The sequence below is a fragment of the Callorhinchus milii genome, unplaced genomic scaffold (assembly GCF_018977255.1).
Source record: "Callorhinchus milii isolate IMCB2004 unplaced genomic scaffold, IMCB_Cmil_1.0 Scaffold1, whole genome shotgun sequence".
Lineage (NCBI taxonomy): Eukaryota > Metazoa > Chordata > Chondrichthyes > Chimaeriformes > Callorhinchidae > Callorhinchus > Callorhinchus milii.
Window position 1 is genome coordinate 133,585,779 of NW_024704742.1, and position 25,848 is coordinate 133,611,626.

General features: G+C 44.1%; 1 protein-coding gene across 1 annotated transcript in view; it reads left to right on the forward strand.

Annotated features, from left to right (window-relative positions):
- The window catches only part of LOC103184889 (A disintegrin and metalloproteinase with thrombospondin motifs 12-like), a 201,510-nt gene that overhangs the window by 33,738 nt on the left and 141,924 nt on the right, over positions 1 to 25,848 (forward strand). Inside the window, 3 exon segments of the mRNA XM_042331953.1 lie at positions 901 to 1,031; positions 9,653 to 9,674; positions 23,607 to 23,631. Coding sequence (XP_042187887.1) covers positions 901 to 1,031; positions 9,653 to 9,674; positions 23,607 to 23,631 — 178 coding nt within the window.

Here is a 25,848-nt window from a genome sequence, read left to right on the forward strand (position 1 = left end):
ATTCATTCACACCCACTTCATAATGTGCTTCACGGATTGTCAGGAGATCGGAATCGATGATTTTCTAGACTTTCGTGCAGAAAGAGCCCTCAAGCTATATGTTTTGAATGTTGCAGCCAAATCCATTCATACAGCTGCTAAATGACTTAGACACGCTTCTAACAGCACAAGGATTTGGATAGATTAGCAGCATTTAGAGGCGGACGTAATAACAATACCCGGAGGTAATAAGTGGAGAGCATTTGCCATCATAAGTAATGGAACGAGTGCTGTTTTTAGCAGTCAGCGCGTGTTAAATTGATTGAGTGTAAATTGTGATGTGATTTGTTAATTACAAAGAAGGGTGAAGTGAGTCGGGGTGTAATTATCGATTGGTCTCCAGTGTCATGGTGTCATTTCCTCTCTCCTCTCCCCTCCTGTTCCCCAAATCTTGTTACAGTGGTTTATCGGATTGGACTGAATGTTGGTGAGCTGGCTACATATACTGGATACATTCTCCCACTATCTCGGCTGATCTCCACCGCAGTGCTGGGGGAGGGAAGCATTGTTGGAGTTGCCGTCCTTTGGATGAGATCTAAAATCGTGCTCCACCCCTGTCAAGCGCTCTGGGACGCTACCCTGAGTGAGGGCGCTATATAAATACATTTGCATAGCGCCTTTCATGTTGTGAAGACATCCCAGTGGTCTTTCATGTTGTGAAGATATCCCAAGGCGCTGGCATGCAAGTTGTTGTTTTTGATGCTGTTGATGGGGAGCGGTGTGAAATGGGAGGATCTCCAGCCAGATTTGCGGCGTGGGTGTGTGTGCGCGTGTGTGTGCCTGTGTAGTTTCTGTGTAGATGGAGTTGCTTGGACCAGTGAAAGGAAAGAAATCACAAGAGGATCTTCTCTCTCTCTGCAGCGAGGCCTTTTTCGTCTGCCTCATGGAGACTATTTCATCGAGCCCATTGGCAACCACTCAGGGCAGGAAGAGGAACGACAGGCCCACATCGTGTACAAGAGGCATGATGCACAGCACAACCGCAGGAAACGATGGGATGTCGCATCTGAAGGAGCTGGGGCATGCGGAGTGCAAGGTATGGACATTAAACTCCCATTGTCCAGGCTGACCTCCAGTACAGCATTGTTGGAGCTGCCCCCTTTAGGATGAGATCTGAAACCGAGGTTCTGTCTACATGTTCAGGTGGACGATACAGATCCAATAATCCCGGAGAAGGGAGTTTCTCCCAGTGGCCTGGCATAACAAACCCTTCAGACATATGCAGCACATTGGTTAGAGCACCCCCTTTGCAAGTGAGAGGACCCGGGTTTGATTCCTGGGCAGGGCTATACCATACTCCACATGCCTCTAGTTTACCTAGAAGTAAATAGAAACCCGGTTGTTAGTCAATCGGCGGATTGCTTTCCAGGGGTAGTAATCCCTCCAAAAACTATATATACACGGTTATTCAAACCACGTAGTCGCAATTGGCTGCTGCGTTCCGCCCACAAAATATACAGTCAATTCACTTGATAGTATATTCTGTGACGCGCTTTGAGTTGTCTCAACAATGTGATGAGGTGCTATATCAAATGCAAGGATTATTACTACTCTTATTATTATATGGTGAGTTTGGATGCTGAGCATGTAGAAAAAGGGTACAAGGGGAGGTGACCATAGGCTTGGTCCACTGAGGTGCATTCGATGATAGGGCCAGGGACAGGGAGTTCCAGAGGATGGCAGAATGACTATAAGCCTGACTACCGAGGATGATGTGAAGGGGTGCACAACGTGTTTGTTAGCTGAATAAACATGTAACATGATGTATATCACAGGAACAACAATTATAAACCGATTTGAGTGTGAGTCTCCCCCACCACAGCCCCCCCACCCCCAACACACACACACACATACACACACTAGCCACAGCTTTCTGTCTCCGAGCGACTGATGGCTGGCTGAGCCAAGGTGCAAAATAAATGAATAATGTGGCACCTCCAATGATGCAGCTTTCGTTCCACCAAGCACTGAAGTATCAGACTAATGTGTCTGCTTAACTTTCCAGTTGATCTCTTATCACTTAGTTACCAGATTGCTTCACAATCTGCAGGCAAAGGACTCACAACCACATCATTCATCTTGTCTGGAACATGCACTAAAATTATCAATCATTGTAACTTTAGCATCAAGCCTTGCTTGTTGCACTCCAATGCTGCGAAAAACTTATTTCTACTGAATACAAATGAAGGAAAAGTCACCGTCTGGGAATTCTGGTTGGTGCAAAGATTTATTTTGGTCAACCAGGTGCCTAACACACTTAGAAGCTCATCACTGTTGTTAATTGGTCCGTCGCTTCATGGCTGTTTGTGGGACATTGCTGTGCGCAAATTTGGCTGCTACTGTTACCAACAACAACAACAACAAGATTGCATTTATAGAGCGCCTTTCACGTCGGGAGGACGTCCCAAGGCGCTGGGTTGGGTTGAGATCCGAGCAGGAGGGAAATGGTCAGGGTGAGGGGAGGGAAGGAAGGGAGCGAGGAGGGGATAGAGATTCGAGAGGGGAGGTGAAGGCACGGTTGAAGAGAAAGATCTTGAGACCGGCCTTGAAGGAGGAAAGGGAGGAAGCAAGGAGAAGGCACTGGGGGATGGAGTTCCAGAGCCTCGGGGCTGAGAGGCTGAATGACCAGCCTCCGATGGTAGGGTGGTTAGGGCGGGGGTTGTGGAGCAGACCGGAGCCAGAGGAACGGAGGGTATGGGCAGGTAAGTAGGGGGATAGTAGGTCGGAGAGGTAGGAGGGAGCGAGGCCGTGAATGGCCTTGTAGGTGAGGATGAGGATCTTGAATTCGATCCTCTGGGGGATGGGGAGCCAGTGGAGGCGAGCGAGGGTGGGAGTGATGTGGTCGCGAAGCCTGGTGCGGGACAGTACACGAGCTGCAGAGTTCTGAATGACCTGCAGTTTGTGGAGGGAGGGGCCGGGAAGGCCGGTGAGGAGAGAGTTCCCGTCGTCCAGCCTTGAGATGATAAAGGTGTGGACCAGTGTTTCAGCGGCGTGAGGGGTGAGGTAGTGCCATAGTCTGGCGACGTCTGGAGGTGGGGGAAGGTGGTGCCAGTTGTGGCGCGGATGTGGGGAAGAAAGGACAACTCAGGGTCGAACAGAACACGGGCTTTGAGTGGTGGAGAGTGCAGCCTTGGATGCTGATGCTGTCAGCGCCAGAGGTGCGGAGGCGCTAACGCGAGCCAATCAGGAGGGCCTCAGTTTTACGCACGTTGAGCTGAAGAAAGTTGTCTCTCGTCCAGGACTCGATGTCAGACAGGCAGACTGTCAGGACATCGGGGGACGTGGAGTTGAGGGTAGAGGAGGAAAGGTAGAGTTGGGTGTCATCCGCATACATGTGGAAGTTAATCCCATGTCTGCGGATGATATCACTAAGGGGGAGCATATAGAGGGTGAAGAGGAGGGGACCGAGGACAGAGCCCTGAGGGACGCCGCACAAGACAGTGCGGGGGGTGGAGGAAAAGCCGTTTGTGGAAACAAAATGAAGACGGAGGGAGAGGTACGACCTAAACCACTCAAGGACAGGGCCTTGGAGGTTGAGGTGGGAGGACAAGCCGTGGAGGAGGATAGTGTGGTCGCCCGTATCGAATGCGGCTAATAGGTCGAGGAGGACGAGAAGGCAGAGGGAGCCTGGTCGCAGATGGTCAAGATGTCATTGGTGACCTTGACCAGGGTGGTTTCCGTGCTATGGGCAGCACGGAAACCCGACTGGAGAGGTTCAAAAAGTGAACAAAACAGTCACAAGATCACAAGATAGGTTGGGATGAAGAAGGCCGCTTTGGCTTCTGAAGCAAGAACACTCACCTCACAAGCGAGAAGACCTGGGTTTGATTTCCAGGCAGGGGAAAACTTGGGCAAGTTTCCTTTCTACACACTCCTCTGTTTACCTAGCAGTAAGTAGGAACCTGGTTATTAATCGATTGGCAGATCGCTTTTCCAAGGGTAATAATCCGTTGAAAAAATAATAATAGTAAATTGGTCACTCAATCCACGACTGTTTGTGGGACACTGCTGTGTGCAATTGGCTGCCGCGTTTCACTCACAAAATATATGGTCAATTCACTTTACAGCATATTCTGTGAAGTGCTTGGAGATATCTATATCAAATGCCAGGATTATCATTAATAATAATAATAATCCTTGCATTTGATTTCACGCTTTTCACGTCTTCGCGACGTCTCAAAGCGCTTCACAGAGTATGCTGTAAAGTGAATTGACTGTATATTTGTGGGCGAAATGTAGCAGCCAATTGCGCACAGCAGTGTCCCACAAACAGTCGTGGATTGCAAATGACCAATTTATTATTGTTATGTTTTGGAGGGATTATTATTAGGTGTGTGGAGTAAGAAAACTTGCCCAAGGTTTCGTCCTACCTGGAATTGAACCCAGGTGTCTCGCTTGCAAGGCGAGTGCTCTAACCACTGAGCTACAGGACTCCACAACAACATTATTACAACACCACCACCACCAACAAGATTACATTTATATAGCACCTTTCACGTTGGGAGGACGTCCCAAGGCACTGGACAGTGTACGGAATTTCAGACCCGAGCTGGGGTCAGGAAGGGGAGAAGGGAGGGGAGGGGAAGGTGGCGATGGCATGGTCGAAGAGGATTATAATTATTATTATTAGCAGTAGTATTAGTATTATTTTCTGATCTCATCCTTCCCCACCCCCACCCTACGTCTCTCATCAGAGCATCAAGCTGTTTTGTAATTGAGTCCCAGCATCCTGGCCTCGCTGGCATTTGCTACTCTTAAAACAAATTACTGTAAGGCAGGCACCCTGAAATGTTTTGAAGTAAAATACATTGTGCTACATATTTATTAATTTATTTGATGCAGCATCGTTCACATAGGGAGGACAGTTTAAAGTGATTCGCAGGATATACTGTGAAAGTGTAGCGAACTGTGTATTTAGAAGACAAACTCGTCAGCCAATTTGCTCAGAGCGATGTCCCACGCACACAGCCATGGAGTGAGTGATCAATTTTATTTGGGGGAAATGTTGGCCAGAAGACCGGGAAGGAGATACTCTCTTCTCTTTTTAAACAGCGCCACAGGGTCTTTAACGTCCACCTGACCAGGCAGCTGAAACTTCAGTTTAACGTCTCATCCGAAGCATGGTACCTCCGACAGTGCAATTCTGCCCCCAGTGAACAATTTTGGTATAAAAAGTGCAACATGTCATAGTAAACTCAGGGCTACACTGGATTGTTGAGCCCTGATGTGAGGCTCGAACCCAACACTTTCTGGGCCGGAATCAAGAATATTAGGGATTATGAACCGAGTCAAAACTGACTCGTGGGTAATGGCCAGAAACCAATTCCAGCTGCGAAAGAGTAGCCAAGTGGCCCAGGCTGGACCGTACTGCAAAAACTTTCCAGTTGTTTGGAAAGGTCCAATTTGGATTCAGAGGTTGCAGTTTAGAACCAATTTGGACTCAGAGGTTGCAGTTTAGAACCCGTTCCCCACCTCCCACTCATTCTCCTATATCATCAATCAGTGAATAGCCTCAAGCGGTGAGTTTTTCTGCATCACAAACCAGCCTAAATTTTTGCTCCACCAGCGCTCAGGCTCTGATTTCTCTTGAGTCCGTTTGAAGTAGTCTCGATGGCTTTGCCGCCTTTAGGAGAATGAACCCCCCTCCCTCGTGCTCAGAGTTAAGCAGAACCTTATAGCTTTGACATCTTAGGGGGCGACAACTGAGCTGATGCTCCTGTACAGTGCTATGCTGGGGGAAGAGGTGCATTGTCTGAGGTGCCGTCCTTCAGATGAGCTTTTAAATCAAAGCCTTGTCTTGCCGTTTAGGTGGACGTTAAAAATAATAATAATAATTCCTGCATTTGATATAGTGCTCATCACATCTCAAAGAATACAGTGTAAAGTGAATTGACTGTGTATTTTGTGGGTGGAAACACAGCAGCCAATTGCACACAGCTGTGCCCCACAAACAGTCATGGACTGGGCGACCAATTTTTTTTAAAGGAATTATCTCCCATGGAAAAGTGATCGGCAAATCCCATAAGAGAAGTTTGTCCCTCTGGGTAGCCTGGCCAACAGCAACCACATGTTGGGGACATTGCTGTGTGCAAATTGGCTGCTGTGTTTGGCTGCAAAATGCACAGTGACTGAGCTTCACAGTGAGTCACATCAAGCACTTCGAGAGGTTTCGAAGATGTGATAAAACAGTATTTCTATTGAAAGGATTATTATTATTAATATTATATTACAAACCCTGACCCAGAGGCGAGAGCTCTTTCAACTGAGCCAAGCTGTTACAAGCTGGTTATTCTTGATAAAATGCATTGGTTTTCTAATGCTTGGTGCAGATGGTTGTAACTACATCTATCAAGTCATACAAATAACAAGTAAAATGCTAAACATTGAAGAAAGCATACACGCAATTCCCTTTGGGGGCAGAGCAGATCATGAGGTAAAATACCTTAATCTATCAAAATGCTGCATCATTAAGTCTCTTTGGTCGATGTGTGAAAGCATTCGCATTAAACAGTCAGTCATTACTGTCACACAGTTGATCCACTGACAGCTTCTAACCTATCCCTTGATAGAGCCTTAATCATTCACTCAATGAAGTGCATCAGGGATTCAGAGCCATGGAATGATAGACTATTTGCAGCTCAGGAGGCCATTCAGTTTATTGAGCTCATCAGATTTGTTTGTCTTGGCTAGCTCCGCCGCTGCATCTAACTCCTCTAATCCCAACCACTTACTGTTCCCTGTAATCCTTGGTATTTTCTGCATTACAGTATTAATCAAATACCTATTCAAAACCTCTTTTGGACTCAACTCGACTTCAAAAGACGTTTGTGGGAAGGCATTTCATCTTCCAGAAATGCAGCTGATAAAAATGATGATTCTGAACAAAATAGCACTTCGAACTTGACCCATTTATTTTCCCCACTGGTGATAATCCTCATTTTACAACAATAACAAAAACGACAACACCTTGCATTTACATAATGCCCTTCACGCGGGGTAGTGTCTCGGAACACTTAACCATAGCAGAGCTTGACAGCTGAGCCGCTCTGTTGACCGCAGACACGGTTAAAGAGGAAGGATTTTCAGGTGCGATCTGAAGATGGGCAAAGAAGGGGCAAGGCGGAAAGGATGATGTTACCAATTCAAGTCTGTATGTCCGTATGTTCTGACACAAAATACCATGATTTTATTTCTTGCTGCACATTGCCATTATAATAATAATAATCCTTGCATTTGATATAGCGCCTTATCACATTGATGACACGTCTCAAAGTGCTTCACAGAATATATTTTAAAGTGGATTACCTGGGTATTTTGTGGGTGAAAATTGCAAGCGTTATTATTATCACTATTATTATTACTATTATGGTTAGATGGTAAGCACTCTCTCCTCTGAGTCAGTGGTTGTGGGTTCAAACACCACATCGAGATTTTCAATTTGTAGACCAAGCTGACATTGTAATGCAGTGGGGGGGTGTGTTTTGGCTGAGATATTAAACCGAGGTCCTGTCTGCCTGTGGAAATTGATCCACAACAACAGCAATAAATTGCACTCACACAGAGCCCTTCACATAGGATAGAGTCTCAGGCACTGGTCAGTGTTCAGTGATGGTAGAAAATGGAACAGGGACGCTAGTGTGCTACTACTTATAATAATACACATATTGAACCTACGAGTAATGATTATAATCATTACATTTGACATAGCACCCTTCATGTCAGGATGATACCTCAAAGCGCTTTGCAGAATATATTATGAATTGTTGCGACTATTTTGCAAGTAGACACAGCAGCCAACTTGCACACAGCAATGTCCCACAATCAGCTGTGAAGTGAATGACCAATTATTTTATTATTTCAAAGGACTGATGAATTCAGGGCATAGCAATTGCAGCTGTATCATATCGTTCTGAATTTGGTAAGTTGTTAATTGCAGTCTTGTGGAGTGCTGTAGCTCAGTGGTTAGAGCACTCGCCTCGCAAGCGAGAGACTAAGGTTCGATTCCCGACAGGGCGAAACCTTGGGCAAGTTTCCTTACTCCACACGCCTGATAATAATCCTTCAAGAAAAAAAAACAATAATAAATTGTGGGACACTGCTGTGCGCAATTGGCTGCCGTGTTTTGCCAACAAATATACAGTCAATTCATTTTACAGTATATTCTGTGAAGCGCTTTGAGACGTCTAGAAGACGTGAAAAGCGCTGTATCAAAAATGCAGGGATTATTATTCCTATTATTTAATTTTGAAACTGGCTTCAAAGTTAATACTGTATTGTAGTAGGTGCTGTCCTCCGGATGAGACGTTAACCCAAGATCCCGTCTTCCAGTTCAGGTTGGACGTTAAAATCCCATGGCTCTATTCGAAAAGAGAAGGGAGTTTCTGTTGGTGTTCTGCCCGATAATGCCGCAGACAAAATCGATTGTTCACTTTGTGACTTTTTATGGGACATTGCAGTGTACAAATCGGCTGCCACATTAAACCCACAAGTACATTTCATTTTACTCTTGAGAAGCGCTTTGAGAAATTACAACAAAATATCACAATATCAGATATAAGGTTTGTTAGCGCGCTCGCCTTACAAGCGAGAGGATCCGGGTTCAATTCCAGGCAGGGCGAAACCTTAGGCAAATTTCCTTACTCAACACACCTCTGTTTATTTATAAGTAGGAACCCAGTTGTTAGTTGATTGGAGAATCTCTTTCCAGGGGTAATAATCCCTTCAAAAGAATAATAATAATTTGGTCACTTAATCGACTGCTGTGTGCCATTGGCTGCTGCGTTTCGCCCACAAAATATAAAATGAATTCACTTAACAGTATATCACTTTGAGACGAATCAACTTCATGATAAGGTGCTACATTGAATTATTGTTATAACTTACAATTTATTATAACCCACAACAGAAACATTATTATTATGTCAGCCAGTTGAACAAATCCTGGAGCCAAGTGTGAGGCTTCTTAAGCATAGCCTGGTGCTTTTCATAGATTCATAGAATATTACAGCACTGAAGGAGGCCATTTAGAAGATCAGTCCCAATCTCAGTGTATTTCTTAGTTTTTAGACGGTGAGACATTTTGTCAGATAATTTGCTGAAATGATTGCTTCAGGCACTGACTAACTAGATAGAGCCTTTTGAAAACTGGCAAATCATTTGCATATTAACCAGCCCTTACAGCCCCATTCCACAGGTGGGTTACCATTTCCCCGAATGCAAAGTTGTGAAGAGGATAATTATGTCTTTATTTGTGTTTTTTGCTGCAGTGAAATGGGAAATAAAAGGCACATTGTTTCTTGCCAATGAAAGTGCTTTGTGGAACTCAGGCATTAAGCAGTCCTGCCTTTCATCATCAGCTCATGCACCACATCCCAATTTGGTTTCAATAATTAGACAAGGAATGAGCAGACATCAGTTCAACCTGGTGAACACACCACTGTACGTCTAATCTTTCAGTTTCCTTTCTGTCACCTCTAGTTGGCTCCCGATGGTTCTTCAACAAACTGTAGGTATCAGCCTGGTTCAGTTGGTAGCACGCTCGCCTCTGACTTTGTTCAAGCCCCCACATTGGGAGTTTGGGCTCACAAGTCTTGGCTGATATCCAGTGCAGCACTTGGAGAGCAGAATTTCATCACGTCCTTCAGATTAGACATGGAATCGAGGTCCTATCTGCCTGTTCAGGTGAATGTTATAAGATACCATGGCACAATTCGAAAAGAGAAGAGTTTCTTCGAGTGTCCTTGAGTAGAATCATAAAATATTACAGCACAGAAGGAGGCCATTCAGCCCATCGTGCCTCTGCGGCTCTTTGGAAGAGCTTCTAAATCAGTACTCTGCTCTTTCCCCATATCCTTGCAAATTTTTTCGTTTTCAAGTACCTGTCCAATACCCCTTTTCAGGCAGTGGATTCCAGACCGTAACAACTCTCTGTAAAAAAAGTCTCCTCATTTTCCCTCTGGTTCTTTTGCCAGTTATCTTAAATCTATGTCCGCTGGTTACTGACTCACCTGCCAGTGGAAACAGTTTCTTCCTATCTACGTTATCAAAACCCTTCATAATTTTGAACACCTTTATTAAATCTCCCCTTAACCTTCTCAATCTAACAAGAACCATCCCAGATTCTCTAGTCTCTCCACTATAAAGTCCCTCATGCCTGGTCCCATTCTGGTAAATCTCCTCGGCACCACCTCCGAGACCTTGATATCCTTCCTAAAGTGTGGGGTCCAGAATTGGACACAATACTCCAGTTGAGGCCTAATCAGTGACTTCTAAAAGTTTAGCAGAACTTTCTTGCTTTTGCCATTGTTTATAAAGCCGAAGATACCATATGCATTTTTAACAAGCTGTCCTGCCACCTGTGTATGTGAACCCCCAGGTCTCTCTGCTCCTTTACCTTTAATGGCCTGCTCCTGGACTGTATAATTCTATAATTCTATGATCCTGGTGTGAAAGGCACTATATCACGTTACCATTATTACTATTATTTTTTATCTATCACTTTTAAAATCAATTTGTCAATTTAAGTTTTTGCAATATTATTCTTTTCTTCACTTCGGGAGGATGTCACTAAGTGCTTCATAGGAGTTCACTGTAAAGTGTAGTGACTGTGCATTTTGTAGGCAAATGTGACAGCCAGTTTGTACACAGCAGTGTCTCACAAACTGCCATGAAGTGAACTTTATGTGGGGACTTGTTGGCTGGACACTGGAACAAACATCCTTATCTTTTCAAATAGTAAAATGGAATCTTTATATTCTATCTAAATAGGCAGATGGGAACGCAGTTTAATAATAACACTAATCCTAATATTTGGTAGAGCTGCTTTCACGTCAGGAGGATGTTGTTTCTTATTGTAAAGTACAGTGCCTGCATGTTTTTGTGGGCAAATGCGGCAGCCAGTTGCGCATAGAATCGTCCCACAAACAACCATGGAGTGCGTGACCAATTTTATTTGAAAGATTCTTGGCCCAGACACCGGAAGAAACTGCCTTATGTTTTCGAGATCTTGTCAGTGTCACAAGATCCTTAGCGCCCCTAAACAGACAGGGTCTCGGTCTAACGTCTCATCTGAAGGATGGCACCTCCAACAATGCAGCACACCCACAGCACTGCACTGGATTATATCAGTTCCAAGTTCAAATGTGGGGATAGAACCCACAACTTTCTGATTCAGAGGTGAGAGTGCCAGGCTGACACCAGCTAAGGAAGGGAGAAGTTGGAATGTGTCTTGCCAAGTACTTTCATCAAAAAGCACAGTACATTTCCTGACTGCAGCAGAATACTGAGGAGTGTTGACAAGGTTAACGTAGCAAAAGTCCAGAGATCTGATAGATTTTTATCATGGTCTTCCAATGAAGTGATAGCCAACCATATATGCCTTCACAAACTAGAAAATAAGTGATAAGGAATGAACTACAGTACAAATAGACCCTGTGCAAACTTGCCACAAAGTGATATTAGGTCAAAGATTTATTTTCTGTCTCCAGGCAGGTTTATTAGAGCGCCAATGAATTCTGCGTGGCCAAGTATCTCCAAATGTCATGTGGATCTTTTACCAGATATGGGACTAATAACAGAGCCATTGTTCATTATGTGGCGCCTGGGTTGGGGGAGAGAACAGAGAATGCACAAATATCTATGCGGTCTATTTATAGTTTTTTATTGCTTATTTTCTACTTTGGGAGATGATATAACATGCTGGAAAAATCATAATCCTTAGATTTGATTCAACTCCTTTCATATCAGAGATACATCTCAAAGCATTTAACCAGATTATACTGTAAAGTGCAGTGACTGCTTAGCTTAGCGACCAACACTGCAGGCAATTTGCGGACAGCATCCACCTGAACACTACAGAGAGGGCCTCGGTTTAACATTTCAGTCGAAGGACGGCACCTCCAACAATGCAATTCCCCCCCTGGTTGGAATGTCAGTTTAGACGATGTGACGATGTGATCACACGCCTAATAATAATCCCTCCAAAAACAAAACAATAATAAATTGGTCATTTTCAATCCACAACGGTTTGCGGGACACTGCTGTGCGCAATTGGCTGCCGCATTTCGCCCACAAATATATGGTCAATTCAGTTTTCAGTCTATTCTGTGAAGTGCTTTGAGACGTTGAGAAGATATAAAAAGCGCTATATCAAATGAAAGGATTATTGTTATTATTATTATCTTAAACTCCCGAGGTGGGCTTGTTTGTGGAGTCCTGTAGGGTATTGATTAGAGCACGCGTTCACAAGCAAAAGGACTTGGGTTTGATTCCCGGGTGGGGCAAAACCTAAGGCAAGTTTCCTTTCTGCACACGCCTTTGTTTACTTAGCAGTAACTCGGAAGAGGTTTGATAGTCGATTGGCGGATCGCATTTCCGAAGTATTACATTTGGTCACTCAATGCACAACTGTTTGTGGGACACTGCTGTGTGCAATTGTCTGAAGCGTTTCACCCACAAAATATACAGTCAGTTCACTTTACAGTATACTCTGAAGTTCTTTGAGATGTCTCAATGATGTGATGAGACACCATATAAAAGTAATAATAATCCTTGGATTTGGTATAGCGCTTTTTACATCTTCTCGACGTCTCAAAGCGCTTCACAGCATAGACTGTAAAGTGAATTGACCGTTTATTTGTGGGCGAAACACGGCAGCTAATTGCGCACAGCAATGTCCCACAAACAGTCGTGGATTGAAAATGACCAATTTATTATTGTTTTTGGTTTTGGAGGGATTATTATTAGGCGTATGGAGTAAGGAAACTTGCCCAAGGTTTCGCGCTGTCTGGAATTGAACCCAGGTGTCTCGCTTGCAAGGCGAGTGCTCTAACCACTGAGCTACAGGTCTCCACATATAATCTGCATATAAAATGCAAGGATTATTATTATTGATGTATCATTAAATATTATTATTATATCATGAAATCAAATCAAAGCCCATGACCGGAGATCCCACGTATAAAAATAATAAAGGAAGAAAGCAAAATAGATCCAGCATTGTAGTAATCATTAATGATTGCTCAGTCCTTTCTTCCTTTTGTTGTTGTCTCAACTAATCACTTCCTTATACTGTGCAGTGTGAAGGGAGGGGGATTCTCCCAGTGTCCTAGCCAACAATTCCCCAAATAAAATTGGTCACTCATCCATGGCTGTTTGTAGAACATTACTGTGTGGAAATTATGTGCTGCGTTTTGCCCACAAAACACACTTTACACATATCTTGTGAAGTGTTTTGGGTCATCCTTCTGTCATGAGAGGTGCTGTATCATTATTATTATTATTTATATATATGTATGTAAAAAGCAATGTTTGATGTTAAATTTTATGCATGGGTCAAACTTCAAGCTTCTCTTTGAGGTTTCAAGAGAAACTGATTTCTGTCAGGTTTTATACTGTGGTTCATGAATGTCTAAAGTCGAGCACACAGCCCTCAATCAGTAAAGTTAATGAAGCAATTCTTTGTAGTGCCATCCCTCATTGAAATCAGTTAGTCTAATCTTTATTTGATCAGTTGGGTGTTTGACACAAACAGAAACTCATCACTGTGCTTAATAGTGTCCAAATCCGACTGAGAGTTCCATATGTATAAGCCACTTAGCCATCAAAATTTCCGTGTGTGCCTTAAATAGTATAATAATAATGACTTTTTGGGGGACACAGCTGTGAACAATTAGCTCCCGCGTTTCACCCACAAAACGCACCTTCACTACACTTTAAAGTATATCCTGTGAAGCGCTTTGAGATGTCTCAATGACGTGATAAGGCACTATATCACGAGTCCTGTAGCTCAGTGGTTAGAGCACTCGCTTTGCAAGCGAGAGACCTGAGTTCAATTCCAGGCAGGGCGAAACCTTGGGCAAGTTTCCTTACTCCACACAGAGCCTAATAATAATCCCTCCAAAACCCAAAACAATAATAAATTGGTCATTTTCAATCTACGATTGTTTGTGGGACATTGCTGTGCGCAATTGGCTGCCGCGTTCGCCCACAAATATACAGTCAATTCACTTTACAGTGTGTTCTGTGAAGCGCTTTGGGACGTCCTCCCGACGTGAAAAGCGCTATATCAAATGCAAGGATTATTATTATATCAAATGCAAGGATTATCATTATTATTAATAGAATTCACGCTCTCTCCCTGGAGGATTGCACCATGCTTAACTGATTCCTGAGAGTATTAGGCACAGGTTGGTGAGAACCAAGGCTTGGGGGACACCAGAGTGTGTGTTGGGGTTTGTTAGGTCAGGGGATCAAGAGATATGGGCAAGGGCTGGTAACTGGACTTGAGGTACAGATCAGCCATGATCTTATAAAATGGCGGAACAGGCTCGAGGGGTTGAATAGCCTACTCCCGATTCTATGTTTCTATGGTTACTGCTGGAGTTAAAGTAAATAAACCCTCATAGCTTACCACTGTCTGGCAAGCTACCATTGGAACTTTGGCTGGATGTACCTTGTCCATTAAGGCTTTGGCTTGCAGAGTTAACAGGAACTGAGTGGGAAAAATCCCTGCCCCCAGTGACTGGTCAGGGATTGCAAGTCCTGGCGATGCGCCAGGCTGACTGGGCTGCCATCAACAGAGCCCTGGAATTCTGTGGATGTGCCTCCCAGGAACAGGACTCCCGAGACCGCCATAACCATTTGACTCGATTCCAACATTTAGTTGTCAAGCACGACACCTTGAAACCAGTTCAGCTACAAGGAGACCCTGCTTAATTCCCACGTCCACACCCCACCTCAGAAAAATGGCTACTAGTTGGTCATTTGACATATGACAAATACAGGTTTGAGCCCTCACTCGATGAATAGCAGGTACCAGGAACTCCCTGCATGGTTCCAGTAACTAGCAGAGCTCAGCTTGAATTGAGTGAGAGCATTGCCAACCAAGTCCTGACATCAGCATTGATGATCCTCAGTGTTAGAGGGGTGAACTATGAGGAATGATGAAATAAGATGAGGTTATTCAGCCTTGAAAGGAGACATTGCAGAGGAGATCTTGCAGAGGTTTGTACGATAAGATGCTGAATGGCATTGAGAGTGTAAGAAAGAAAAAAACTTTTGCTGGTAATCTTATCACATCAAAATGTCCCAAAGCACTTCACAGTTAATTGCTGTCAAGTATAGTAACTGTTTTTGTTGACAAATAAGATTTTTTAAATCTAGAATGTTCTTCAGGAGCAAGAGAGCACAAGCTCAGGGTTGGGAAGGGCAATTTTAGGATAGACACTAAGCAACGGTGGCTGAGGTCTGAATCCTGGACCCATTTATGAAGCATCTTGTTGCCCGCACTAATAATAATAATCCTTGTATTTGTACAGTGCCTTATCATGTCATTCAGACTTCTCAAGGAGCTTCACAGAATATATTGTAAAGTGAATTGACTGTGTATTTTGTGGGCAAAATACGGCAGTTAATTACGCACTGCAGTGTCCCACAAACAGTCGTGGATTGAGTGACCAAATTTTTTTTTTGGAAGGGATTATTATCCCTGGAAAACGATCCGCCTTTCGACAAATAACCACATATCCTACTTACTGCTAGGTAAACAGAGGCGTTTAAACTTGCCTAAGGTTTCGCCCTGCCCGGGAATCAAACCCAGTCCTCTCACTTGAGGGCGAGTGCTCTAACCACTACTCTAAGTGTCTCAGCGTAGGGTTCGTTTCTGGAAGAATGAGATCAAACGGGCTGAATCTGACTCATGACCACTTTTTTCCATGTATTTGGATGAAAGAGTCTGAGCGAGAGGAAATACTTTGCCAAGATAGCAAGCCAGCTGATGTGCTTTGTGAAAAACAGCTGTGAGGCTGGGACAAAGCTTATTTGAAACGTTGAAAATAAGAGCAACTACACAACAACAAATTGCATTTATACAGCGCACTTCACTTAGGATTGTGTTTTGGAGCCCTACACAGCTGTACAGAGGTTACATTTAGCCTCAATAATCAGATAAAATTGTTCATTCACTTCATGACTCTCTGCTAAACACAAATTGCCGGCTGCATTTGCCTGCAGTCATTAAACTTCACAATAAAATACTGTGAAGGGTTTTGAGACGTTTTGACATCATGATACGGCGCTCTATCAAGTCCAAGTAATTATTCCAAGATCACAAGATTAGTTCAGATGGAAAAGGCTCTTTGGCCCATAACAACAACTACAATGACTTGCATTTACCTCAGGGAGAGGAGGGAAATGACCGTAGGTACAGTCAAAGAGAAAGGTCATTAGGCGTGATCTGAAGATGGACAAGGAGGGTCCAAGGCAGAGGGTTCGACTTGGAGAGGTACACATCAAATGCAAAGATTATAATAATAATCCTTGCATTTGATATAGTGGCTTATCACGTCGTTGAGACGTCTCAAAGCACTTTGTGAAATATATGGATCCAGCTCATTCAGAACTCTGCCACCACATACTTACCTGGACCAAACTCCATCCCCACATTTCACCAGTTCTGGCCAGGCTCCACTGGCTCCCCATCACCAAATGGATCGACTTCAGGATCCTCGCACTCGTATTCAAATCCCTTCACTCTCTGGCACCTCCATACCTCTCAAACCTCCTCACTCCCCAATCCACCACTCGGTGCCTCCGCTCGACTGGCACCAGCCTCCTGCTCATCCTTGCACACTCTGCCCCATCATCAGAGGTCGCCCTTTCAGCCTCTACGCTCCAAAACTCTGGAACACTCTCCCTCAATCCCTCCACCTTACCCCCTCTCTCCCCTTTTTTAAGTCTGGCTCGGAGTCAGGCTCCGCCACTGTTAAGCACTCCTGAGGTGATACCCTGCATGTAGGCACTATATAATTGTAAGTTGTTGTTCATTGAAGTGAAATAAGGGAGATGAATAGCTACAAACTTGGGAAGTAAGGTTATTGAGGTGTGTGGGAAGGGGTGGTTGAAAGGGATTAAAAGATCAGATCTGATAAATTGGAGGAACAGAGTTGTTGCGCTTCTCTTAAACTCCTGTTAATAAAATTTTCATACTAATTTTACATGGCTAAAACATTGTATATCATCCATTGTACAAAGGAAAATGGCATGGCGTCAATCAACTTAAGCAAACTAATCACAGCATAATTTAATAGCCGAATTGTGGCATAAGAGGTCGTGAATGATAGTCATTGTTATTGAAGCTGGATTAGCAAATGCTCTCCCATTCATTGCTCAAGAGCTAATTTCAGTCAAATGATGGCAAGTGTTAACTAGGCTTGAAACCAGCCGTAGAAATCTATCACGTGGCAATAATATGATCAGAGGAAACTTGCAGTTTTTAATCCTTGCATTTGATATAACGCCTTGTCAGGTCATTGAGACATCTCAAAGCGCTTTACAGGATATACTGTAAAGTGGATTGATTGTGGGTTTTGTAGGTGAAACGCATCAGCCAGTTGTGCACAACAATGTCCCATAAGCAGCCATGACGTGAGTGACCAATTTTATTTAGGGGGGATTGTTGGCCAGAACACCAGGAGAAGCTCCTTTCTCTTTTTGAATAATGCTATGGGATCTGTAACATCCACCTGAGCAGACAGATGGAACTTTGATTTAACTTCTCACCCAAAGGACGATGTTTCTGTGTGTGACATCCTGAGAGGGTGTCATATAGAAGTGAAATTCTTCAGATCGGAAAAGTGAATAAAAATATAGATCTTTTGCATTTGATGCAGCCCCTCCAGCATTAAAATGCCTCAGAGGGACTCGCTGCCAAGTTTAGCCATTGACAGCAGCCAATTAGGGTATTTCAGCTTCCCATATCTAATTGGACAGATGGGGAATTGTTGGCTATGTCTCAGCCTGACTCACTTGGTAGCGCTCTCGCATCTAAGTCGATGATGTGTTAAGGTGTGGACACGCTTTCATTACATTGAGGCTCGACTATGCAAACTCCTTCCTTGTGGGCCTCCCCAACTCCTCCCTCCGTAGGCTGCAGATTATCCAGAACTCTGCAGCCCATGTCCTCTCCCACACCAGGCTCCATGACCCTATCAACCCCACCTCGACTCCACTGGCTTCCCATCACACAGAGGATACAGTTCAAGATGGTCCTCACTTTCAAGACCCTCCACGGTCTTGATCCCTCCTACCTCTGCAACTTCCTAATCCCCTACCATCCTGCTCCCTCCCTCCGCTCAATGGGCTCCGGCCTCTTCACATCCCCTGTCTCGCTCGCCCTACTATTGGCAGGTGGGCCTTCTGTCATTCTGCCCCCAGCCTCTGGAATTCCATCCTGCAGTCCCTCCGCCTCGCCCCTCCCTTGCCTCCTTCAAGACCTATCTTAAGACCCTGCTCTTCGAACGTACTTTGGATCACCCTGCTTCCCCCCTGCCCTCCACCCTCCCCAATCCCGACACACAGGTTCGGTCCACAACTCTGTCTGTCCAACGCTTTGGGACGTCCTCCCGAAGTGAAAGGCGCTTTACAAGTGTAATTTTATTACTGTTGTTTTTGCTTAAACAGTGAAAAAAATTTGATTGAAGTTTCGGGGGTTATTTTACTTTGCAGTAAAATCCTGTGACATTCCAATGTCTTGCCAGGGAAGTGCTGCATTGTTGGATGTGCCTCCTTGAGTTGAAATGTTAAACATAGGTCCCATCTGCCTGTTCAAGTGAACGTTAAAGAGGCCCATGGCATATATGAAAAGAGAAGGGAGTTTCTCCTGGCCTGGCCAACAGTCCCCCAGGTAATATTTGTCATTCACTTCAAGGCTGTTTGTGGGACACTGATGTGGGCTGCCACGTTTGACTACAGAATGCAGTGTATCCTTTGAAGTGCTTTGAGACTTTATAGTGATGTATTAAGACATCAAATGCAAGGATTATTAAGCGCTGTGAGGCATGTCGGCGACGTGATGAGGCGAGACATCAAATGTAAGTATGTTTATTAATTAGTCGGGTTATAAATTAATGGTTTACAAACCAACCAGAGCTCCGGATTATGAGTTGGTTTGTAATAATAATAATCCTTGCATTTGATATAGCGCCTTAACACGTCTTTCGAGACATCTCGAAGCGTTTCACAGAATATACTATAAAGTGAATTGACAGTATATTTTGAGGGCGAAATGCAGCAGCCAATTGCACACAGCAGTGTCCAACAAACAGTTGTACATTGAAGAGGCCAATTTTTATTATTTTCTTTTGGAAGGAATTATTACCCTGGACTAGCGATCTACTAATCAACTAACAACTGGATTCCTACTTACTGCTAGGTAAACAGAGGCGTGTGAAGTAAGGAAACTTGCCCAACATTTCTCCCTGCCCGAGAATCGAACCCAGGTCTCTGTCTCGCCTCATCACGAGTGCTCTAACCACTGAACTACAGGACTCTATGAGTTGTGTTCCCTTTTATAATAATATATAATATATAATAATAAATATGATAATGATAATTATATAATAATATAATAATAATTTTAAACAGTCCAGCACTGTGCATCAAGTCTGCAGTCTACACGGGAAGAATGTAAAGAAGTCTTGCCCAGGGCAAAACTAGCATTACAAGTAGCTGCTGTGTTCTGTATCAGAGAGGAACTGTTCCACTTGTGTAACAAATACGAAAATCATATCACATGGGAGCTTCAACTTCCCCTTGTTCATTCTTTATGTTTTATATATAAAATACATTTAAGCACAAGTCTTCTAAAGCATACTTTAGTCAAGTGGAGTCGTGTAGTGCACTGGTTAGAGCTCTCGCCTCTCAAGCGAGACGACCCTGGTTCGATTCCCGGGCGCCCAAAGCCTTAATAAGTTTCCTCACTCTACACACCTATGTATACCTAGCAGTAAATAGGAATCCGGGTGTTAGTCGATTGGCAGATCACTTTTCCGGGGATAATATCCCCTTAAAAAAAATTTGGTCACTCAATTCACAACTGTTTGTGGGACACTGCTGTGCACAATCGGCTGCTGAGTTTTACCCACAAAATATGTAGTCAATTCTCTTTACTGTATATTCTGTGAAGCTCTTTGAGATGTCTCAACAACGTGATCAGGCACTATATCAAATGCAAGGATTATTATTATTATTAGAGTAGTATGTTGCAGGCAGCTTGGCTCATTTGGGTGTATCCTTGCCCTTAGTCCTGCAAGTTCAAGCTCCATGTTAGGATTTAGAGCTCACGGTCTGGGCCAGGCTGCCTTATCAGATGAGACGTTAAATCGAAGACCCCTCTGCCTGTTCAGGTGGACTTTAAAAGATCTTGCGATGCTATTAAAAAGAACACAGGGTGTTTCTCTTGGTGTCCCAGCCAACAACTGACAGTTAAATTGATTGCTTACTTCAAAGCTGTTTGTCGAACCTTGCTGTTGGTGCCAAGTGGCTGACAAATTCACCTACAGAAACAGTCTGTGCAATTGAGGGTAATTCCCTGTGAAGTACTTTGAGAAGTTTCAGTGATTTGAGTTCTATTTCAAGTGTAAACATTATTATTGCTGTCAAACCTGTACTATGGTGTTTGATTCATCACCCTGGTTTCTTATTTTAAAAAACAAAACCTCTTACTCACAAATTCCAGGTGACATAAATATAAGACAGCATGTTGTAGATCTACTGATATTAATTATAATAATAATAACAATTCAAGTACGGACATGGGGCTTGAACCCACAACCTTCTAACATAGAGGTTCCCATCTAAGCCAGAATCTAATACGGAATTTCAGGTAGAGGGTGAGGAGAATGTGGAACTCACTGCTGGAAGCTGTGGTTAAAGCAAAAGGCATCAACGTATTTAAGAGTACAATTTATGTGTACATGAGAGAGAAGGGAAATAGAAGAGTTTAGGAGAGCGGAATAGGAGTGATGGGGACTTGTGTGGAGTATAAACACTGAAATGGATTAGTTGGGCTAAATTGCATTCTTCTGTGTTATATCATTATGTAACTATGTATGTTGAGCAGTGGAGAGGGGAGGAAGGAGGAGAGAAAGGGAAAGTGACCTTATGCACTGTCAAAGAAGTAGGTTTTAAGCACTTGAGGCGACAGATTGAGAGGGGGCATGAAAGATGGCATCCCTGACAATGCAGAGCTCCCCTTACCATTGAGGTAAACTCTGCACCTCGATTATAATGTGCTTCTTTATACACAAATTGTCATTTCCTATTAGTTTAAAACAGGAAGTGACGTCGGTGGTGACTTGACGACACAGAGTTCATTCATTTTTTATATCACGAGAACTGGCCAGCGCACAGGAAACGTGTTGGCCGGCTGCACGCATTGCACACGACGTGAAGCCATCTGTGGTTAGCACTCTCACCTCGCAATACAGAGGACCTGGGTTTGACTCCCGGGCAGGGCAAAACCTTAGGCAAGTTTCCTTATTCCACATGCCTCTGTCTATCTTTAAGTAGGAACCCTGTAGTTAGTCGATTGGGGGATCGCTTTCTAGGAATAATAATCCATTCAAAAAAAAGTAATAATAATTTGGTCACTCAATCCACGACTGTTTGTGGGACACTGCTGTGTGCAAATGGCCGACGCGTTTTGCCCACAATATATACAGTCAATTCAATTTATAGTATAATCCGTGAAGCGCTTTGAGACGTCTGAATGACCTGATAAGGCACTTTGTCAAATGGAAGGATTATTAATTATTATCTATTAAACCTTGTTATAACGCGGCTTGGGAATTAATGGATGCCAAGCAAAATAGCAAGGCTCCAATGTACAAAGAATAAATATTGAAATGGATGATATCTCAAAGAGGTGATGTAAATGCCAGTCTCTGTCCTTTGTTGGTATTTACAAAGCTTAACTTTTAAAATCTTTATTGTGAACAAAGTCTGCAATTCGTAATATTGTTTTTTTGACTTTGGTAAGTCTCTTTCATTTTCTTCCTGCCATTTTTCTCACGTAATGTAAAGTAATTTCGAAAGATTTTTCTGAACGTTTTTCCATCTATCACCACTTTCCGTCTGAAGCTCCTTGACATCTCTCATGTCAGCCTGGTTGCAGTAACAACAACAAAAATGCAATCAAAACGGTTAATGGAACGTTGGCTTTTATTTCAAGGAGCTTGGAATACAAAAGCAACAACAACAACTTGGCTTTATCCCTCCAAAACCAAAAACAATAATAAATTGGTCATTTTCAATCTACGACTGTTTGTGGGACATTGCTGTGCGCAATTGGCTGCCGCGTTCGGCCACAAATATACAGTCAATTCACTTCACAGTGTGTTCTGTGAAGTGCTTTGGGACGTCCTCCCGACGTGAAAAGCGCTATATCAAATGCAAGGATTATTATTATTATTATTTATATAGCACCCTCCATGTGTCTCAGAGCGCTTCACAGTAACGGATCCCGGGGCCGAGCCAGGGGGAAGGGGAAGAAGGTGACCAAAGGTGCGGTTGAAGAGAAAGGTCTTCAGCAGAGACCTGAAAATAGGAAGAGAGGTAACGAGGTGAAGGCAGTGAGGAAGGGAATACCAGAGCCTCAGAGCATAGTGGCTGAAGGCACGGCCACCGAGGTTGGAGCAGAGGACTCGGGGGATGAGGAAGAGGCCAGACCCGGAGTAACAAAGGCAACGGGTACGGTTTTGAGGAGAGAGGAGGTCAGAGTGTTAGTACAGAGGAGTGGAGGGATTTGAATACAAGGGTGAGGATCTTGAAGTCGATCGTCCCTGGGACAGGCAGCGAGTGCAGTCTGGCAAGGACTGGGGTGATCGGGTAGGTGGAGGTAGTGGGTGGTGAAAAAAAGGATTTTAGGGTTGTGTTTAGCCTCCAAGATGATGTTGGAGTAGAAGGCCGTTTTTGCGCGTTTCAAAGAACGGCGGTAGCTGTGGAGATGCTCGAGCCACAGTTGGCGGTGAACTGTCAGCCCAGTTTTCCGCCATCTGCGCTTGAACAGACGGGTTTGGTTTTTTTGGCGGCAGAGATGGTTGTTGTACCAGGGGGATTGGGTGGGTTTGGAGATGGTCCTGGATTTCAGGGGTATGAGGGAGTTGAAGGTGGAGGAGAGGCGATCATGGAGCAGCTGGACGGCTGCTTCAGGATCTCTGCGGGTGGAAGGACAGAGGGATAGGATGTTTGATGATGTGAGGGCCTTCGTGAGGGTCTCAGGGGGTAGCCTTTTCCAAGGGCAGTAGAGGATGGTTGAGGGCTTGGTGGAGGTGAGAGGGATGTGAGAGCAGAAGAAGATGAGGAAGTGGTCCGAGATGCCTTGTCCACTATGCTGAGGTCAGAAATGTCAAGGCCGCGGGTAATAACGAGGTCAAGGGCATGACCACAGTTGTGGGTAGGTGAATTTATATAAAGGTGAGGTTTAGGAGGAGAGGAGGGCAGTGAAGTTGGCAGAAGTAGTGCAAGGGGAGTTTAGGTGGAGGTTGAAATGGCCCATTATGAGCAGAGGGACAGGGAAGAGAGGAGAGTAGAGATGTCTGTGTGGAAGGAGCCGGGGGGGCTTCAGAAGATTTTCAATGGGAGAGTGGGGTGGAAGAGGGTGAGGTGCTTGAAAGAGGGGAAGCAGCCAGAGGAGTAGGGGGTAAGACCAAGGGAGGCTTTGGAAATGAAGGCCACCTTGTCGCCACGTTGGTTTGGACGGGGCGTGTGGTGGAAGGTGTAGCCTGGAGGGGAGGCTTCCACTCGGGGCACGGGGTCATTGGGGGAGAGCCAGGTTTCGGTGAGCCCAAGAATGTCAAGGTGCTTGTCCAGGATGAGGTCATGGATGGAAGCAAGGAAGTGTTCTGTTCTGTTGTACAGAGCCTTGGTCAGACACCGTCTGGAATACTTGATGCATTCAGTTTAAGAGCATAAGAATTTGTTAGGCGAAAGAAGATCAAGGTCCAACTAGTTTGTCTTCCAGCACGCTAGCAGTCGCTTGACATGTTGTGTCCCAAACTGTGTAAGAACATAAGTCATAAGTTTCACCACCACAATTTGTAAATATATATACTACCGTGCGTGAAGGGTGCTATATCAATGCAAATTGTTGTTGTTGTTACTTTGGCACCTAAAATCCAGAACAAATAGACAGGTGGATGGTCCGATGAAAAGAGTCTGTTACAGTACAGTATTTTAGCACCTACAGATCGCTGTCACTTTTGTGATTCAATTTCGAAGATAAAACGTCCCAAATCATTTATTTAAAAAGGAATGATTACACGGGAATTAAAGTAAAATATTGACTATTTTAACAGTTTTTCGTAACCTTACAATTGCAAATGCCATCAGATAAACACTTGCAAGCACTTCCAAGCTGTTCTGCATGTAGGAACATGTAGTTCCGAGTTCGTGAACACATGTTGGTACATCCAGAACAGTTTGGAAATGTTTACAAGTGTTTATAAAGGAAGTCCCCATATTATAATAGTCCGCATCATTTTATTTTGTCCAGTCCAACAGAGAATATCATTAAGCACACTCGACTATACATATATATACATGTACAGATGGCTTTTCCGGGGATGATAATCTCGTCAAAAAAAGCTAATAATAATTTAGTCACATCAATCCACGATTGTTTGTGGGACACTGCTGTGCTCAATTGGCTGCTGCGTTTCACTCACAAAACAGTATATTCTGTGAAGCGCTTTGAGATGTCTTGAAGACATGATAAGGCACTAATATGAAATGCAAGGATTATTATGATTCACTGTGAGACACTCTGAGACGTTGATGACTTGAAGGACGCTGCATGTTCTTGCTGCTGCTGTGATTCGTTCCCCCTCTCCTGGAGGCATTCTGCTCATTTTTGTTCTGTTTGTTTTGGCCAAGGATATGTTTCTGCAGGTGCTAGGACCCCTGCAGTAAAACCCCACCCCCACTACCCCCACACACACACTCCTTGGCTGTGAATTCCCAGTGAATCACAACAATCTAGTGTTCAGTGCAGGGGAACCATGGGATGATTGCACAACACCCTTCATTTGAACCCCTGTACCCTCAGCAGAGCGGGGTGGGGGGAGGGGAAAGGGGGGTGAGGAGGAAGGGGATGAGTTGGGAGAGGCAGAGAGGAGATGGGAAGAATCGCAAGAGTACGTTTCATTTTGCACATCTATTTTTAGATTTTTTAAAGAAGTTTCTCTTGGATTTACATTGCGCTCTGCAATGGAGATGACATGGGGAAAAAATACCCTTTCTTATGAAGATGTATATTCTTGCCACAACAAGTTGTCAGTTGTCTGCTTGAGATGGGGAGAGCCGCTGGTCTGCCAGGCTGTGTGTGTGTTGTGTGTGGGTTAGATCAAGCAAAGATACTTAAAAGCAGATCGAAGAGAGTAGAGGGCTGTAGATCTGTGGTTGCAGAGCAATGACAGGTAAACCCTCATTTCAGTCAAGATTCGGTCTCTGCCTTGCGTGCGGATTAACAGATCTATTCTGACAGGACAAGTAGCAGTGCAATTTAATAAAGTATGATTTAATAATTACAGTATAATAATAAATGTCATATCAGGTGCACGGTTTCCTGGTTCCATCTGCCTACAAAAATAATAATACTTTCATTTGATATAGCACCTTATCATGTCGATGAGACGCCTCGAATCACTACACAGAATATACTGTAAAGTGAGTTGATTGTATATTTTGAATGTGAAACACAGCATCTAATTGCACACAGCAGTGGTCCCACAAACAGTCGTGGATCGAGTGACCAATTTATTTATTTAACCTCCATGGGGGAGAGGTAAGCAGATTGTCCTTGGAGCTGAACTGGCTCCAAGGTGACAAACCTGGTAATAAAATGTCGGAATAGAGCCAGCCCTCTGGCGGTCTCGATAGTCTGGTCGCTGAGCCAGGTGAGTCCACACTATTTCAAGGCACTGCTGGTGACAGCACAGCCAGCCTGGCTCATTGGCAGGACCTGAAGGGCAG